The sequence below is a fragment of the Aspergillus japonicus genome (genome assembly GCF_003184785.1).
Source record: "Aspergillus japonicus CBS 114.51 unplaced genomic scaffold BO86scaffold_1, whole genome shotgun sequence".
Lineage (NCBI taxonomy): Eukaryota > Fungi > Ascomycota > Eurotiomycetes > Eurotiales > Aspergillaceae > Aspergillus > Aspergillus japonicus.
In genome coordinates, this window is record NW_020291638.1 from 1,104,939 (window position 1) to 1,122,828 (window position 17,890).

The window sequence follows — 17,890 nt, forward strand, 5'->3', positions numbered from 1 at the left end:
GCGTCCGATACCCTTCGTACAGTTACAGTTATCGGCATTGTGATGGGGTCCTAGATCTCTTTCCTTTCGCTTTGTTTTACATTGTATGCATCATTAAGGGGAATGGTGGTGCCTGGCATATAGCCCGGATGTAGACGAAATCTGGGACCGAAGTTACTAGGAAGACGTACTTTACTAAGAAGAGACGCTTAACATGATAGTCCAAGGAGGGTGGGTTCCTTCAGAAGTATCTTTGAAATCTATTGCGGTTCGATCACATGCCTTTCCAGCGCCGAGGTCACTCATTGTCCAAGATAAGCAGCAAAAAGCATTACGTTACAGTCCGACGTGATGCAACGCCTTGCAGACAAGTAGGGATACAGTACACTATAGATTACATCGTGGTGAAAATCACAAATCCTAAATTCTATGACCAAAGCAGGGCTGACACGCTCAGATAATTCAACAGATTCCTTTCCAGGAACTTTGAAATGAATGGTGCTAGTGTGGTATACAAAGTTTGTTTATCTTTTTGTCAGGTAGATTCTCTGTGGGGGATGTTTGCTATGGCAAGACTTTCTCGGATGGGTGGGAGCAGGTCGCTTTGATTGCTGCCGATGTGTTACAGGAGGATGAGCCAGCTCGGATAGGGTTGAAGGATGAGCCGTGGCGAGGGTGTGGGTTCAGGAGATGCAGGCTCAAGCGATATTTGCACAAGCTGTGTCATAGCTCCACTGTGAACGAGTAGATTTACAGGAACTTCTTGGGCATGTTGTTGCGGCGGCGTTTGTAGAGGATATAAGCACCGGCAAGGACACCCTGGAAGGCGATGATGCAGAAGATGAAGAATCCCATGCGGGGCGCGGAAGAAGTGATGCCTGGATAGAGTCATTAGTTTCAAAGGATGTCGGACAAATGACGGGGAATTGTTTTTCTGGTGCAGAGGGGAAGCATGCGTACCGTTCAGGACTTCCTGGGTCAAGCTCAAGTGCGATGACCGCAAGGTCTCCTGCAACTGGGAGAACCGGCCGTGGTAGTCCTTGCCTGCCAGATCCCGTTGGATGGCCTGCAGGATGTCTTCCATCTTCTGGAGTCTGGCTTCAAGGCTGGCCACTTGTTCCTTGGTGGCCGACTTCTGGAGCAATTCCACATGACGGTTTTCGCTCTTGGTTCCCTGGTTACCGATCTCGCGAACGATGTTGTTCGTAGCATGGTTGATCAGTTGGATGCGACCGGTTAGGTCGACAAATTGCTCAGTCACCGAGCGAGCGTCACCTGAGCGAGCTTCCTGCTGCTGCTGGGTGCCTTGGTCCTGGGCAGCAATCGGTTGCTGGTTCTGGTCGACATTCTGCTGCTGAGCAGGGATGTTGTTACCAGTTCCAGACTCGGCAGACTTGACGACAACCTTGAAGACTTCGAAAGAGTCGGGATTCTCAGGGGTTGCAGCGGTGACACCGAAGTAATTGCCAGCTGGGAGAGTAACCTAAAAGAGGTTAGCCACAGGCATCATGGTCCGCGATGCAGAGCAAAGTTACCTTATCAGTCGAAAAGCACAGCTTGTCGTCGACAGTAACCTCCAGAACTGCGTTGGTGTGTTTGATGCGGACACTGGAGGGGCGCCCAAGATTCCGGTAAGGATAGTCACAGTGCCCGAAAGCTAGGCTGTCCACGCTTCTGTGGCTCTTGTAGTCCGTCGAGCCGTCGTTGAGGAATCCTCTGACACTGCCTCCCTATGTGACAAGTTAGCCACACGCAATCGCATACACACAGGCCATACACATACTCTTCCGCCATGGCTGTCAATGACGAGGGCAAACCCGTCGAATTGGTTGACAGTGTAGATACTGGAAGTCCCGATTTTGTCCTTCCCATCTTTCGCATACCACACCTGAAGGTTACCACCTCCTCGCTCAGGGCCCGTCGCTCGGAACTCGAACTCCGCAGTCCATTCTGACTGGGTTATACTGAGAAATATGAGGACACGTTCAAGCTGTTATCGCCTAGTTGAAAACTTACGGAGACTCAGCCCACGCATATCCCCTCGTGTTTCCAGGGTAAGGAGGTGTGAGAATGACTTTGTTAGACAGCTAGAACGCAGTCAGTACTTGAGAAAGCCAAAGATTGTCGCAGTTGGCATGGAAATCGGTTCATACAATATCAGGGGTATGCGCTTCGCCCTTCACTTCCCAACCCGGAATGAAACCTGAACTCGGTGTGCGTGATAGCCTACAGCGAGGTCAGCGTAAAGTTGAGGAGCAGGGAGCGGTCACAAAGTAAGGAAGGTGAGTTGTACGCAGGGCCATAACCGAAGCTGGAGCTTTCAATCACAGATTGAGCAGTCGCGACGGCGAGGAAAGAGAAGAAAGAAGCGGGAGCCTTCATGACGTCGGTTAAATCGGAGATTCGTCGAGGCTTAGTGACGCTATCACCAGACACCGGAACAATCAAAGCAGGGGATCAGAAGAAAATAGTCGAGAACAAGGCACAGGTAGTAATTAAGAAAGAAAGGTCCCAAGCAAGACACCTCAGATTGGAAAGAAGCAAATAGAGCTGGAGCTAGCTCGGACGTATCAGTGGGAAGATCGTCACTGGTCCGAAGAAGCTCTGCGGTTTAACAACGCGGAGACAATGCGCGAAGTGGTCCACCCAACCACAATGGCGATCACGCAAACACGAAGTTCCTTGGCGATTGAAGCAGCAGCAGGAGAGATGTCAAGAAAGTGACGGATTTCGACTGAGGAGAGGACGTGAGAATGACGGACTCCAAAGTCCGAAGCGGTGGCCAAGTCCATAATTTGAATATCAGGGACTAAATAAGCAATTGAGGGGGAAAACAACAATTAAGGGACAAACTGGCCTTTCTTCGAGTCTCCGTCCCTGACCGCCCGTCATCACGTGTCAATTCCCCCGGATTGGCATGCAACTAACTGGATGGACCTTTGCATTTCCACAGATCGTCACTTTCTTCAGTCCTAATTTCGCTCCTTTACTTTCATTTTCTTGCTTTTCTTTTCCTTCATCACTGCTTCTCAGAGCGCGTCATGCGCAGTATTTCCAATGACTGAGCTCTACCCTTCATTGGCCCAGTGCGCCATCGTCGCGACAGCCTTCAAGATTCTTCTTTTCCCCGCATAGTACGTGGTCGGCAAGAATTCCCCGATGGTCCTCTTCGACTGACGCTGACCACTGGCTCCCATTACAGCAAATCCACGGACTTTGAAGTGCATCGGAACTGGCTTGCGATCACACATTCGTTGCCCGTTCAGGAATGGTACTACGAGGTACGATGACAACACCACCATGGGAGACCGAGAAGACCGGGCGATCAAGCTAATTGCAGTCAATGGCGGCTAGAAAACGTCGGAATGGACTCTCGACTACCCTCCCTTCTTCGCGGCCTTTGAATGGCTTCTTTCACAAGCAGCTCCCTATGTGGACCCTGCAATGCTGGTGGTCAAGAATCTCAACCATGATTCGTGGCAGACGGTATACTACCAGAGAGCTACGGTGATTGTCACAGAACTTGTCCTTTTGTTTGCGCTCAGCAGGTATAGATCCTCTCGCATATCACGTCTTGTGTCGTGGGTTTCCAGCTGACCATTTCTACTCGTCCTTCAGATTTGTCAAGTCCGTGCCGGAGCAGAACAGACATCTCGCGCATATCGCCAGCCTGTCCATCCTCTTGTCCCCCGGGTTGCTCATCATTGATCACATTCATTTCCAATATAACGGCTTTCTCTACGGTCTATTAATCCTGTCGATCGTTCTGGCCCGAAAGCAGTCGACGTTGCTCTACAGCGGCATCACTTTTGCTGCCCTGCTGTGCTTCAAGCACATTTACCTGTATCTTTCGCTCGCCTACTTCGTCTACTTGCTGAGAGCCTATTGTTTGGACCCCAAATCGGTCTTCCGGCCTCAGATTTTCAACACGATCAAGCTGGGAATATGTGTCGTGGGTATCTTCGCTTTGGCTTTTGGCTCATTCGCCTCCTGGGGCCAACTTCTCCAACTGAAAGACAGACTCTTTCCGTTTTCGAGAGGGCTTTGCCATGCCTACTGGGCACCGAACGTCTGGGCAATGTACTCGTTTGCCGATCGCGCTCTGATTCCACGTTCGTACTCAGTTCGGGAGTATAGTCGCATGGTTTGACTGACTTTGTTTGGTAGTTGCTCCTCGTTTGGGACTCCCAGTCAATCAGGATGCTTTGACCAGTGTTACGCGCGGCCTCGTTGGTGACACTTCATTTGCGATACTTCCAGAGGTGACCAAGGAGCATACATTCGCGCTCACATTCCTCTTCCAATTGGTAAGCACATCGTCGTTCCCCCTTCATGAAGCCAGCAGCGCTGATTACCATACAGCTGCCATTGATCAAGCTATGGCGTCGGCCAGACTGGGAGACCTTCGTCGGCGCCATTACTCTCTGCGGCTACGCCTCCTTCCTCTTCGGCTGGCACGTTCACGAAAAAGCCGTGCTCCTAATCATTATCCCATTCAGTCTCATCGCGCTCAAAGACCGACGGTATTTCAGTGCATTCCGGCCGCTGGCGGTAGCAGGTCATGTTTCGCTGTTCCCACTGCTCTTCACCGCCGCCGAATTCCCGATCAAGACGGTCTACACCGTGTTCTGGCTAATCTTATTCCTCTTCGCCTTTGACCAGGTGGCGCCGGTTCCGGAGCGGCGTCGCGTCTTCTATGCCGACCGCTTCTCGTTGCTGTATCTGACGGTGGCCATCCCGCTCATCATCTACTGTTCCGTGGGGCACCAGCTCATCTTCGGGCTGGGACGCTACGAGTTCCTCCCGTTGATGTTCATCAGCAGTTACTCTGCTCTAGGGGTGGTTGGTAGCTGGGTCGGATTTCTGGTGGTCTATTTCACGGCATAGATAGAAAGGAAGGTCGGTCGGATCTATGTCCCTGCGGGGTAGAAATATTGACCACAATCCCACGCAATCGAGATTTCAAAATTCCTCCTAGCTGTAGGAGAACCCAGAAGTAAAAGAAAATCCCACAGATGACCCAAATCCCATTGCATATATGAATGCATCGTGTAACCCGACAAATTACACACCTCAGACATAGTCTCGAGTAGAAAGGCCAAAAAGAGAAAGGCAGTTTGCATTGTTTGTTTATCATCCACGTGCTTTTTCTGTGGTCGGAGACCCACACCCTCCGATCAGTCAATTTTGCAAAGTTTATCAGCGGCTATCAGGCCCAATCGGGCTTAGCGAGGAGGTTTAAACATGGATCGCTTTTTCACGGTATGTCACACTGCAGATGGGAGCTCGGTGGAACAAACTAGGAGCTTGGAACTGGATGTGAAAAATCATTTGTGGGGTTTCGCGGTTGTCTCAAGAATTTTGATGAACTGTCTTAGACATGCATTAGGCTTTTATATCGATCAGGTAAATTTATCTGATTTCGAGGTTGTGCGGTTTTTGTTGGGGTCGACGCCATGTGGCTTGTCTTAAGTGTTCGATTTATACTTCGGGATATCGGTTGCCGTTCGGCGAGGGATCAGATGGACTTTTTGTCGTGATGTGATGCAGCAGAACTGTGTATCAGGCAATGATTGGTGGAACCAGGGGAGCCTTACTTATTTGTATCTATTCGATAATGATACTGCTGTTTTCTTTCTTTTTTCTTGCAAAGACTTTATGGCGTGGAGTTCTAGAATCGGGGCTTCGCCTGTAAACTTGCCACCGCGTTCGAATTGTCCACACCGCGCCATTGGACTGAGGCAATGTGCATGGTGGGCTCCTTGAAAAGTGCAAATAAAAGCTAGAAGCCACTTATGACATCATTCATAAGCTTGCTGTTTGATTTTTGTCGGTTTTTCAAGCCTCCCTGAACGCGAGTCCAATGTCTGCATCTGCATCTGGCAGTTTCCTATTGTCTCTCCATTTCATATGTGCTAGTAAGCATTCTTAAATTTGGATGTCCTAGCTCAATAACAGCAGTTCTTACCCTAGGGCATTGTAGATGAGCCACTATATGTTCGAGGTGGACTTATCTGAGCAAGATAGACCGATGAAGAGGCATCATTTCACCGCCGCCCAAGCATTGATACTGTCGTTCTTCAGCGTGAATATGCATGGACATAATCAAGAGGGAGAGAGAGTCTATATCGACGTATAAGCTATTGGGGTCTTGTAAACAAAACAGTCGGGCATCAGATGGTTTCGGCAAATCGTCGAATGCGAGCCTTTCCGATTACCTATGATGTCTCGCCACAAAAGACGCGTGTTAGCCTTTTACAAGGGAAATGGCCGAGCAAGTAAAAAGTGAGTGATCATGCACGCTGCAGTCGACAAGATGTGCTCGATAGTTGGTACAAAAACCCGATAAGATGTTTGACTAGAAGTAGTCTGTCCAGCGATGCCCGAGGGTGTGAGCATGATATAGTCACACTGCAAGATGGAAGAATAGCTCATCTCTATTTGAAATGAACGTTAGATACTAACTCGCAATCTAGTTTATTGGATGGTTGTTGTTAGAGACGTGAAAATGTATGTACCTGTGGGCCGCGAAGCTGGAGTCGTTTCCGAGTCAATCTTTTAAGGTCGCGTGTTCGACGAGATGGAAAGATATAATGGCCATGACAAGATAGACTTTTCATCATCCATGCACATGGCTATGCAGCTGAGATTTAGAAGAAACGCGGGCGATTCGAGCGCAATCTCTCATGAAAGTGCGCTGTCATTTGAGGTGTGGTTGCTGTCGGATATCGAGCCCGAAGTATGGTCCCCGCAGCTGGGTCTAGATGGAACTATGATTTCGGTTCAAGGATTATAAAGACTAACAAAAGGAAATTACCCCGAGCCCACCGATGTGTTCGCGTGAAAACACCGAGTCGAACGAGTGTAAATACATGTAGAGTTGTGGTGGTGGGGGAAGAGGTGGAGGGCGGGCAACAGCAGCGAAGGCTAGAAGAGGAAGAGGGAGGAGGGCACTGAGAGGGAGAAGGGCAGGGCAGGGCGATGTCGGCCCAAAGGGGATTAGCGGGGGGGAGGTTTACCCCTACTTCAAGTAGTCAGTCCGCCCGACCCGAACGTCTTGTCCGTTCTCTTCCTCCTCCTCTAGTCCAATCACCGCCTTCCGTTCCTCGGCGGCCTTCCCACCCACTCCCACAGCAACTCACCCACTGCACTGCTGCTGCTGCACCGTGGTGGACTTGTTGCTCAGTTGCCGCAAATGATCCATGATCCTCCACTCCTCTTCCAGATGGGGCCCGCTCCTGTTCTGCCGTTCGTTCTTCTGCGGCGACCGCTTCTCCTTTCTGCCTTGACCTCTTCTTCTTCTCCTCCTCCTCCACTTCCTTCTTCTTTACTCCCCTCTCTCTCTACACTCTCGACAGCCTCATTACCCGACTCCCTCGCTCGCCCCCCCCCCCCACTCACTCACCCACCCTCACCGTCGCATTTCCCTCTCCGCCCCAGAGGAGCCTCTTTTGGGATACCTATATCTCTCCCGCTTAGAGATCGGCAATTCAATCCCGGCCTTTCGCGCGACTCCACGCTCCTCCCGGGTTCAATTCTCGTGTCGTGCTCCGCCCATCTAGTCCGCGGAGTCGTGGGTTGCGCGATCCAGCACGCGTCGCTTGGGTAAGTTTTCAACATACTTCTGCAATTTGACTCCCATGCCCATCCAGCACTTCCGCCTCCCGGAGAATGTCCCATGAAAGTCCTTGCAAGCTATTTCGAGTCCAGTCCACTATGCGCGCGCATTGTCCCGAAGTATCATTTCTTCCTTTGTCTCGCCGCAAATAGCACTGCTCTTTGTGTTCAATCTCTTTGATATTCCCTTTGTCTCGCAACATTGCGCCATTATACTAACAGGACAATTTAAATGTTAGGCATGTTCCCAACCTGCACAACGTTGAACCATCTATGATCGATTGATTCGTGTCTACAGCAACCTAAGAGACCATGGTACGTCGGCGAGCTCGGAGCGCGAAGCTTGGAGTTGATTGGGATTTGCGGGGTGGTCGCAAATGTTCGAATACAAAACTCACGCCGCGTGCCCATAGGTCTTGTTCAAGCGGAAACCAGTCCAATACCTTCCACGGCCTGTCATTGAAGATGACAGCTCCGAAGTGCGTATATCTCTTGGTCAGAATTTTCGATTCAGTCTGTGCATGGGGCTCATTGAAGTTGTAGGTCTGGGTCATCCCGGAGACCAACGAGGTTTTCGTTCACTATGAACCCTACCTTCAGCGGATGGACTTCTACAAGCAGAAACGATTCATTTGTGAGATCACGGGTCACTCGGGATTGACATTTTTCGAGGCTCTGAAGAGCGAGGTATGTGACAAAGGTGATCGGGTTACGTTACCTCCGCTAACAGCTTACATTAGATGGAGGAATCGCGTGAAGTCAACAGTGCTTTCCCCGATGCCTTGAAAGAACCAATTCTCCGCAGGATTCAGTTTTCCACAGTGTCGCGGGTCGACAATCTCGGTTCGTCTGAATTCTTCCTTTACAATCTGCTATCGCTGAGACTGACAACGAACTGCAGTGGACGAGATCTTTGAGGTACATACTAGAAGGAGTATAGACCTGCTGATGGAAACGGATGCTGACCCAGCCCGCAGGAATTTAAGCAAGACTTCTATCCAGGGGAACCCGTTCTGATTCTTCTCGACGACAATACTCGTTTGCATGGTATAATAAGGGACAAGGCCAACTTTGCCGAACAACTCCACCCGGATGGATCCGTCAAGCTGCCCGCCCATAGTACCTATCTTGTTAAGGTTCTGGACCGTCCAAACGAGGAAGCGCTGCTGGATCAGGACCATATCACCCGAGACCGGAAGACTTTCACCAAGCAAATGCTGCGCGCCTTCATCAAGAACAACGTGACGCGGGAGTCGTGGAATGGCGCTCCTTGGTTGGTGAAACCTTCGATCGCCGAGGAATACAGGATACCGACCGAAGTACCGAAGCACTTGCAGTATGGCGCCAAGGTTGCCGAAAAGAAGGCTATGAAAAAGGCCGACCAGGAGGGCTTCTTCGGCTTCTTCGCTTCGCAGCAACTACCAGAACTGAAACCCGCAGTCAAGGGACAAAAGCTCAAGCCATCGCAACAAGAACTTGTTCGCTCGAAAGAAGCCCAGTTTTTGGAATACCAGCGGTCTTTGAACGGCAATCCATCGTTCCTTCTTGCGCATAAGCCTAACGGAGCCGCTCGTCCCCCCAAGCCTCAGGAAACGGAGAAGAAGTCGCAACCGCAACCGCAACCTCCTCCCGCCGTGGTTGTCAAGGTCGAACCTCCGAAGGAGCCGACACCTCCGCCTATTAAGTATCCTATTGAGGATTTGGATATTGCGCCAAACCCCGAGAAGAAAAAGCAGCGCCCAGCTCTTCGCTATATGACCACCGACGAAGTTGATGACTCCGATGATGAAGAGCTCCTGCACAGTACTCTCGAGATGGAATCTGTGGGACGTCTTTTGGAAACGTGGAATACGCTCAATGTCTACTGTGAGGTGTTTCAACTGGACTCCTTCACTTTCGATGACTTCTTTCAGGCCATGCGGTTCTCTTCTGAGGACGTGGACTGTGAGCTGTTTGTTGAAATTCATTGCGCTGTGCTAAAGAAGCTCGTCAATGCGGAGAAGGATGAAGAGGGTGCTGTGCAGATTCCTCTTCCAGAACTCCCTGACGAGGAATCCGACGATTCGGAGGCGGAAGAGGAAGAAGAGGAGGAGGCAGAGCCTACCCCCGAACCGGAGCCTGTGGTGACAAGAATGACGACTCGGAGTAGCCTAGCCAAGGCAGAAGCGGAAAACCTGAAGGCGCAGGCAGAGCGTGAGGGTTCTAGCGCAGAGGAGATCCCAGTTCATCGAGCCGCCGAGATGTTTGGAGAGTATGGCTGGATTGAGCGTCTGCGGAAACGGGATTTCCGGAATGGTGGATGGGAACTGGTCATGGTCGGGCTCCTCAATCGACTTTCAGGCCGCCCGCGCATGAAGGAAGTGTGCAACAGAATCCTCGAACATCTTGCTCCCTTGGATGCCGAACCAACCCAGGAAACCGCTCAGTACCAATACGCCACCATGGACATCAACCTTCGCATCCATGCATTGCAAATCATCTGCATGCTCAGTCTTGAAACGAAAGCGATTCGAAATTACCTCGAGGAGTGCAGCAACCAGATGACGGAGTTCCGCAAGGAGAAGATCGAATACCAGAAAGCACGCAAAGTAGTGTAAGTACTATGAATCCGCACCCACCCGTTTACTTTGGCTATACATCATTCATGCTGCTGTTTCTGTGCTTGTACGGGAACTTTCCTTATTGACTTTTCGTTGTTCAAACAGTCTCGAAGATCTTCGTCGCTTGCACCAGGAGCGCAAGGCTCTCCAGCCGGAGCCCGAGAAGTCTCCATCGCCTGTGCCGGAATTGGACGCCCTGGAGGACTCAAAGATGACCGGCATTGACGGTGATTCCGACAACTCAGACCAAGAGGCAGCTCCCCAGCGGAGCCTTCGCGGTGGCTTGGACAGACAGCTCGAGCGCAAGCGCAAGCAAGAAGAGGAGCGCGAGCGGAAAGAACAATTGGCCAAGCAACCTAAGGGAACCAAGCAGTATCAAAGAGTGCTCAAAAAGATCGAAGATCAGAAAGCCGCAGTTAAGAAGCTCGAAGATAAGATTGATGTTATCGACAACGATCTGAGGGAAGCCGACTGCCCACGAACCAGATGCCTTGGCAAGGACCGTTTCTGCAATCGCTACTGGTGGTTTGAACGAAACGCGATGCCATATGGAGGCATGCCCAACAGCTCCACAGCCGAGGCACAATACGCGAACGGCCGCTTATGGGTCCAAGGTCCGGATGAGTTGGAACGCGTGGGCTTCATTGACGTATCCGACGAATACAAGAAGCAATACTTCAAGGAGTTCCAGACCACGCCAGCGGAGCGCAAGAAACAAGAGGAAGGCGCAACACGACTGACGAATGCAACCGAATGGGGCTACTATGACGAGCCAGATGCTATCGAGCAGCTGCTTGACTGGCTAGACTCCCGTGGTAACCGAGAGTCCAGGCTACGCAAGGAGTTACAATTGCAGCGTGACAAGATCGCTACGTACATGCGAAACCGCAAGGAGTACTTGGAGCAGACCCCAGAACGGGCAGAGTCAGAGGAAATCCCTAGCAAGCGAGTCATGACGCGCAACAAGACCTATGTGGACGACAATAAGCATCGCTGTATGCGTTGGAGAAACAATACGGGCATCAACGACAATGGACACCTTCACGTGGATGCCTCACGCCCGACCAAACGAGCCAAACGAGCCGTCGACGAGTCTAAAGAAATCAAGGCAACCAACCGCCAAGGCAAGCCCCTGACTAGACAAGGCACACGCTACAACTTCTAGAGCAGCCGCCGTCTCGTTTTCATTGATTTTCTGTTCTGGGATTAGAGGTGTTATAGGATTATCGGATCTGTGCCTGGTCGAGGCTATACATTTGGGTGACTATAGCTACTAAGAAAAAGGAGTTTTTGATAGAACTTGCATGAGCGATGTGACCATGATTACCTTTGTCAATTTCAGCTTCTCACCCTATATATACATGCATATCGAAGGAAAGCTGTGGGGGCAGAGCGAGGGATCTGATTTTGGCCCTCTACTGAACATTGACGGGAGGAGTACATAAGTATTGAATTCAGCAGTTGTCGCGCCTTGAAGAGGGTTGCATCCAAGAAATACATGGTCTCCACATGTAGCTTGTATTCTTGGGAAGGATGTATGTTATCGCCAATATATAGTGAACGCAAGAGCTGGAAGCAGTGACAGCAAGCAGAGCAGCGGGATTAGATTATGATGATGACGATGCTGCCTCAGGTACCAAGAGTGATGCGCCTGAATAATTACTCGGCTACGGTTGGCCTCCCCAAAGGGAGAAATCCACTTCCGCCACCCAGTCGGATGGCAGAGGTGTTATATGACGGTAACTGCAGCACGAATAGGTGTCGGCGGCAGGTATCGGCATGTCAGGGCTGTAACGTCATCTCCGTCTGAATCTTGAGTTTCCGCCCTTCCCTTCAGGCGCATGCTGTCTTGCCTCTTCCGACCGTTGGTTCGATCCAAATAATAATCAAATGCAGGATCAATGTGGTGACTTTTGCCAGCTGATCATCTCTAGGCTTATCTGCCCCCTCGGTTTGCTGCGGCCTTTCTTGTCCTCTACATTCCCCTCCCCGCACATTCTCTCACATTCTTCCGCGCCAACTTCTCCCTCCCTCCTACATCACCTTTGACGACCATATCCATGGCCGCCATTATCCGTTAGCCCGTGACCTGCTCGACAACCTCAGATTCGACCTCGCGCCAGGACTGCGTCGAACCCGGTGACGGTATCAGATTATGCGCCGCCGCTGACCGGTCTATCATCAGAATTCGAATTACTCTCCTTCCAGTCAAATAGTCCTTTCAGCCCTGCACACAGCCGTTTTCAATGGAGCAAGTCGCTCAGTCAAGGCCGGCCCGAGGTCCAGCAACCAGTGACGCAAAAGAGAGGTTAGCCGTGGGCACGACACAGGCGACCGCGGTGGACGATGCGTCTTCCCCCCACCAAGCACAGAACGGCCGCGGGGCCACGAAAGAGGTGAACAAGCGCAGCGTAGACTATATCGTACGCAGCGGTGTTGCGGGAGGTCTGGCGGGGTGTGCGGTAGGTTCTTCCCCTTCCCCCCCCTCATGATTTCAAAAGTTGCAGCTGGCGGTAGATGCATGGACTGACAGCGGAAAACATCGTAGGCCAAAACCGTTGTCGCGCCCCTCGATCGGGTCAAGATTCTTTTTCAGGCCTCGAATCCGCAATTTGCAAAATACACGGGCAGTTGGTTTGGCCTCGTCGCGGCCATTCGAGACATCAAACGCCGCGAAGGCCTCCAAGGCCTCTTCAAGGGACACTCTGCGACCCTCCTCCGTATCTTCCCTTACGCTGCGATTAAATTCCTTGCCTACGAGCAGTACCGGGCGGTGATGATCCCGTCTCCCGACAAGGAAACGCCGCTGCGCAGACTCGTCTCCGGGAGTATGGCGGGCATCACGTCGGTCTTCTTCACATACCCGCTAGAGTTGATCCGAGTGCGATTAGCGTTCGAGACGAAACGAACCGCTCGCTCTTCGTTCACCGACATCTTCCGCCAGATCTACCACGAACGGGTGACGCCCCCCTCGACGTCCAGCGGGGTATCTGCGACGCAAGCCCCCATCACGGCGACGGCCGAGACCGTCTCTGCCGCCGTAACCAAAGCCGTTCCGCACTCGGGACTGGCGAACTTCTACCGTGGCTTCGCCCCGACGCTTCTGGGCATGCTTCCTTACGCTGGCATGTCCTTCCTGACTCACGACACCGTCGGCGACTGGCTGCGCTCCCCCTCCCTCGCCCCCTACACCACCATCCCCCAATCCGAATCGACCGCCCAATCACAGAAGGGCTCTCGACGACTACAGCTGACCGCCGCCGCGGAACTTACCTCCGGTGCTCTGGCGGGGCTGGTATCCCAGACGTCCTCGTACCCGCTGGAGGTCATTCGGCGCCGGATGCAGGTCGGAGGCGTCGTCGGAGACGGCCATCGGTTGGGGATCGTGGAGACGGCCCGCACCATTATGCTGGAGCGAGGCTTCCGAGGCTTCTGGGTTGGTCTGACGATTGGATATATGAAGATTGTCCCCATGACGGCCACCGGGTTCTTCGTCTATGAACGGTTGAAGTGGTCCCTCGGTATATAGCGAACATATGTATCTGTTTATTCTGTTGTTTCTTTTCTAGATCTTCCACAAGATTTGGGCGTTAGGGGGGGGGGGACCGAGAGTTGAGTTGTGTGTCTATACCATTTGTTCATACCCATCCTTCGCCGAGACATCCGAGGTGACGGAGTACAGAGTCTTGTACATAGAGCATATACATTACATGTTTGATGCTAGAGATTGTTTGGTTTCTGGATTGATTGTATGCATCTGAAATACATCCTGCGAACCGCTCTTAGAGATCTGAAATGTTAATGTAAAAGTGCAAAGTAGAACTGTACATAGAATGATCTACCATCTTCCGCTGCAAGAAGAAGAAGAGGAGAGTCCGTCGTCCGCGACTTCTCCTCCCCGATTGGCCCACCCGACCGGGCGGTGCACAGACCAAGCAACGGCCGGCCGCCCGGCAAAAAAAAGTTCCATGCAACTCTAAATGCCCTCCATCGAAAGCACTTTCGCTTTTCGGTAGATTGCGCAGCCAACACGCCCACAAACAAAGCCAAAATGACCTCGCGCAAACGCAACGACCCCTTCGATCTCGCCGTCAGCGATGACGACGAACAAGACCAGGGCTACGACTCGGCCGCCGACGAAGAAGCACAGAGCAAAGGCGCGCTGCGCTCCGCCAAACGGCGCCGCGTGAACGACACCCACAACCTGCACGGGCTGGACTCGGACAACTCCGATCTCGATGCGGCTTCGGACAGTGAGGATGAAAAACCCAAGGGCAAGGGCAAGGCCAAGGCCAAGGCCAAGAAACCCACGACTCGCGCTGCTACGGACGCCTCCGGGGACGAAGATGAAGACGAAGAAGACCTCGCAGGAGAGGATGCCGCCGCCGCACCCGAAGACGCCGCTACTACTGCATCGTCATCCCAGAAGAAATCCCCGGTCCTCAAGAAGGACAAGAAGAACAAGACCGGCGTCGTCTATCTCAGCTCGCTTCCGCCGCATCTCAAACCGTATGGCCTAATTCCCCCCGTTCTACAAACCCCCAATATCGTGTACACACCCCCCGCCCCGCTAACTGTTTTGGTTGAAGATTCGCCCTCAAAAACCTCATCGAAGCCCGCGGCTTCGGCCCGATCACGCGCGTCTTCCTGACGCCCGAGACGAAGAAGCGGCGCACCACGAACAAGCGCAAGACCTACGCGGACGGGTGGCTGGAGTTCGCCAGCAAGAAGACGGCCAAGCTCTGCGCCGAGGCGCTGAATGGCAACATTATCGGGGGCCGGAAGGGCGGGTTCTACCACGACGACATCCTCAACCTCAAGTACCTGCGGGGCTTCAAGTGGAGTGATCTCCAGGAGCAGATCTCGCGCGAGCGGTCGGAGCGCGAGGCGCGGCAGCGGGCGGAGGATTCGAAGGCCCGGAAGGAGGATAAGGTGTTCTTGGAGGGGGTGGAGCGCGGAAAGGTGTTGGATGGGATGCGGAGGAAGAATGAGGAGAAGGAGAGGCGGAGGTTGGAGAAGGACCAGGGAACTGTTGAGGGGGCTGCTGCTGCTGCTGCGGCAGGCAAGGAGAAGAAGGATGCCAATGTCAAGGTTCGGCGGGTGTTCAGGCAGAATGAGGTCAAGTTGGGACGGGATAAGAGTGCGGATGATTTCAAGGATCTGGGGGCGGATACGAAGCGGGTTCTGGGGAAGATTTTCTGAGGCTGGTGTTGCGTGTTTGGTTGGTCTATATGAGTGTGTTGCGGGTGTATTTGTTGTACAGGGAGCATTTCTTGGCTTGATTGGTTGGCTTATCGATATCCCAATGTTCATGAACGATTCTTCAAGGTTTTGGCGACCAGGACTGAGAGATGATGTAGCTTGTAGTGACTGAGGAGAGTGCTGTCGTCGTCTACGAGTATTGATGAGGGGGTATGCTAGTGGTATGATAGAGTTGGTCTGGCTGTGCCTATCTTCAAAGCGCAGTGTACTGTAGCTGTAGTCCCGCCGGCGAAGATGGAGCTATTCCAGTTTGGGAGGATATTTTCTGCCACCGCCAAAACCTACCACTTCGCCCCACCTTTTTTCTGGGCCTGTTCATCCCAGAAATCACGGATTCCGTAGCGAGGTCGCGAGCGTTCTGCCGCTGCAGGCGGTGTACTAGGCGGTAGGGGCGGCTGTCACTTGCATGGTTCCTGGGCTTCTGTGGGGCGCTCAGCCCATTCAGGCTTAGTCGCATTGCGCTTCCCCGCATCCGATGAGGAGATGACGGCGGTTAGCCCAGCCTTTTGAGTAGTAGTTGTGTGATGGGACCGTGTCTTCTATCCTCAGCAGTCGTCTACCAAGAGAAATGAGCGGGCTCCTTCTTGGAAGGCCCTGGCTGAGATCAGGAGTTCGATGTAAATCACCCTCATCTAAGAACGCAACAGTACCGCGCTATCAAACTCCGTGTTTACTCCAAATCCACTGTTATACTTTCCCAGCGCCGAGTTCTAGACCTGCTCGACACCCGCGCAGATCTCCCCCACCAACAACAAACCAGCTCGACGCTATCATCGCCGACCACCGCCACAAGCTTCCCTCAGGGCCAAGCAAGCAGACTCTCTACGAAGCATTTGGAGAACACACCGCAGCGGGAGGCGCCGTCTCCGATCATTTGGGTTATTCCGTCGTCTCCACACTCTTGACCCCCCGTGCCCCCGACGATGCCGAGTTCCCCGACCAGGTACCGGACGCGGACAAAGAGCTGGCTCTGCGTGTGCTAGAGTACCTGTCGCTCCAGGGGACGCCGGTCCTCGTTATGGGAACGTTCGCCATGCTCTACCAGGCCGCTATCTTTTCACCCCCGCAGCCTAAAACCACGGTCGATACTGCTACGCTTGATGATGATTTTTTCGCACCCAGCACACCCGCCAGCGATCAAGAGGACGACGATGCAGCCACCCGAATCTCACGAATGATTACCGCGCTCCACCTCCCCTACCACCCCGACGACGCGCGAAGCCTCATGACCATGCTGTTCCAGAACGGCGACTACGAGACCTTCTGGAAGCTGTGGCGCAGGATCCCGCTGCAGGGATCGCCGCGGAGCGCGGAGGACTACGGGATGCTGTTCCGCTTGCACGCGCAGCTGGGGGATCCGCGTCGCGCGGTACAGTGCGTGCTGATGTGGGTTCCCATGATGGCGCGCGAGGGACTTCCGGTTTCTGCTGCGCAGGGGGAGGTCGCGCGGCTGGTCGTAAGGTGTACCGAAGTCGCGGTAGAAGCCCTGGAGCCGGTCGCGGAGGGGAGACAGTTGGAACAGTTGATGCAGATCCGGGATGAGGCTATCCAGGCGGCTGCCATGGAGTCGAAAGGAGAGAATGAGCATGCGAAAAACGACATCGAAGGGTGAGAGGAATGGGCTGTGTGCCGCTTGCTGTGTGGTTTGCATGGGGCAGTGGAGCGGAAGTATAGTAAGACTTCTTGCTCGGATTTTCGGGCGTGTCGAATCTGTGTCTGTCAGTGTGGTGATGGAGAATGCCTGGCTTGCTCAGCTTGTTTAACCAAGATAGCATCATGTGCTCTTTGAACGTTCTTCCAGAACTTCGGCTGGGAAAGTTGTCTTAGCCGCCGTCGCTACTGCAGCCACATCACGGTGACCTGTGGCTGTGATCCAGGCCTTATTTCCAACATCTCAGCCAGACGTCGGACCATGTATAATAGGAGAAGCAACTCAATTCATGTACCAGAAAGCTTTTGTCTTGTTCTCGGTCATGTAGTCCTCCTGGCGTGAAGATGTCTGGTCTATCTAGGGCAAGAATCCTCATGAACTTCTTTTGCACGTTCGCATGTTTGGCAATGCAGAACCTCCATGTCAGCCAATAGCCGTGATGTTGAGTTGAAAAGAATCAAGTATCTTTGCTGGGCCCAATTGACTTATTCGTGATCAAGATGGACGTGATATGCCGGATTTCATCAATGATGGTGGTTTCGCAAAGATCCGTGACACTCATGAAGGAGTTTCAACGGAGCTTACGTTGGGAATAGAACTTTCAGGCAGTTCTCAGGGAGGACCCTCGAATCGGCTATATTTAACTAGACGTGCCCGGAGAAGGTTGACAGGATCAGGTTTCAGGATCATCATGGCTTTCATGGAACGAAGAATTTGGCGGATAAGAGTGTTAACATTCAAAGGCCGTTGATCTGCCGGATCATCAGCAGCAAGGGCGAAG

At 52.6% G+C, this 17,890-nt stretch overlaps 7 protein-coding genes across 7 annotated transcripts; 6 read left to right on the forward strand and 1 right to left on the reverse strand.

Moving 5' to 3' along the window:
* Positions 1-247: 247 nt before the first annotated feature.
* On the reverse strand, positions 248-2,784 carry BO86DRAFT_328178 (putative lectin family integral membrane protein). The gene is made up of 7 exons (XM_025668631.1): positions 2,273-2,784; positions 2,133-2,205; positions 1,996-2,066; positions 1,763-1,943; positions 1,515-1,709; positions 940-1,462; positions 248-857 (listed from the first exon to the last, which is right to left on the reverse strand). The coding sequence occupies exons 1-7, from the start codon at positions 2,359-2,361 to the stop codon at positions 730-732; spliced, it is 1,260 nt and encodes a 419-aa protein (XP_025533533.1). The 5' UTR covers positions 2,362-2,784; the 3' UTR covers positions 248-729.
* Positions 2,785-2,929: 145 nt separating this feature from the next.
* Positions 2,930-5,079, forward strand: BO86DRAFT_351615 (dolichyl-P-Glc:Glc1Man(9)GlcNAc(2)-PP-dolichol alpha-1,3-glucosyltransferase ALG8). Its single transcript, XM_025669436.1, has 6 exons — positions 2,930-3,113; positions 3,182-3,260; positions 3,334-3,527; positions 3,598-4,091; positions 4,147-4,286; positions 4,342-5,079. The coding sequence occupies exons 1-6, from the start codon at positions 3,037-3,039 to the stop codon at positions 4,864-4,866; spliced, it is 1,509 nt and encodes a 502-aa protein (XP_025533534.1). The 5' UTR covers positions 2,930-3,036; the 3' UTR covers positions 4,867-5,079.
* A 1,957-nt stretch (positions 5,080-7,036) lies between these two features.
* BO86DRAFT_7641 (uncharacterized protein) lies at positions 7,037-8,008 on the forward strand. The gene is made up of 2 exons (XM_025677651.1): positions 7,037-7,584; positions 7,836-8,008. Exons 1-2 carry the CDS (start codon positions 7,175-7,177, stop codon positions 7,879-7,881), a joined length of 456 nt encoding a protein of 151 aa, XP_025533535.1. The 5' UTR covers positions 7,037-7,174; the 3' UTR covers positions 7,882-8,008.
* BO86DRAFT_7635 (DDT domain protein) lies at positions 7,422-11,448 on the forward strand. Its single transcript, XM_025677649.1, has 8 exons — positions 7,422-7,584; positions 7,836-7,911; positions 8,010-8,075; positions 8,140-8,283; positions 8,337-8,439; positions 8,498-8,514; positions 8,574-10,189; positions 10,302-11,448. Exons 2-8 carry the CDS (start codon positions 7,909-7,911, stop codon positions 11,359-11,361), a joined length of 3,009 nt encoding a protein of 1,002 aa, XP_025533536.1. The 5' UTR covers positions 7,422-7,584; positions 7,836-7,908; the 3' UTR covers positions 11,362-11,448.
* A 616-nt stretch (positions 11,449-12,064) lies between these two features.
* Positions 12,065-13,833, forward strand: BO86DRAFT_328188 (coenzyme A transporter). Its single transcript, XM_025668632.1, has 2 exons — positions 12,065-12,658; positions 12,745-13,833. Exons 1-2 carry the CDS (start codon positions 12,443-12,445, stop codon positions 13,723-13,725), a joined length of 1,197 nt encoding a protein of 398 aa, XP_025533537.1. The 5' UTR covers positions 12,065-12,442; the 3' UTR covers positions 13,726-13,833.
* A 347-nt stretch (positions 13,834-14,180) lies between these two features.
* On the forward strand, positions 14,181-15,509 carry BO86DRAFT_351626 (RNA-binding ATPase activator ESF2). The gene is made up of 2 exons (XM_025669437.1): positions 14,181-14,705; positions 14,786-15,509. Exons 1-2 carry the CDS (start codon positions 14,248-14,250, stop codon positions 15,396-15,398), a joined length of 1,071 nt encoding a protein of 356 aa, XP_025533538.1. The 5' UTR covers positions 14,181-14,247; the 3' UTR covers positions 15,399-15,509.
* Positions 15,510-15,997: 488 nt separating this feature from the next.
* On the forward strand, positions 15,998-17,546 carry BO86DRAFT_384714 (uncharacterized protein). Its single transcript, XM_025670943.1, has one exon. The coding sequence runs from the start codon at positions 16,027-16,029 to the stop codon at positions 17,068-17,070; it is 1,044 nt and encodes a 347-aa protein (XP_025533539.1). The 5' UTR covers positions 15,998-16,026; the 3' UTR covers positions 17,071-17,546.
* The last annotated feature ends 344 nt before the right edge of the window (positions 17,547-17,890 follow it).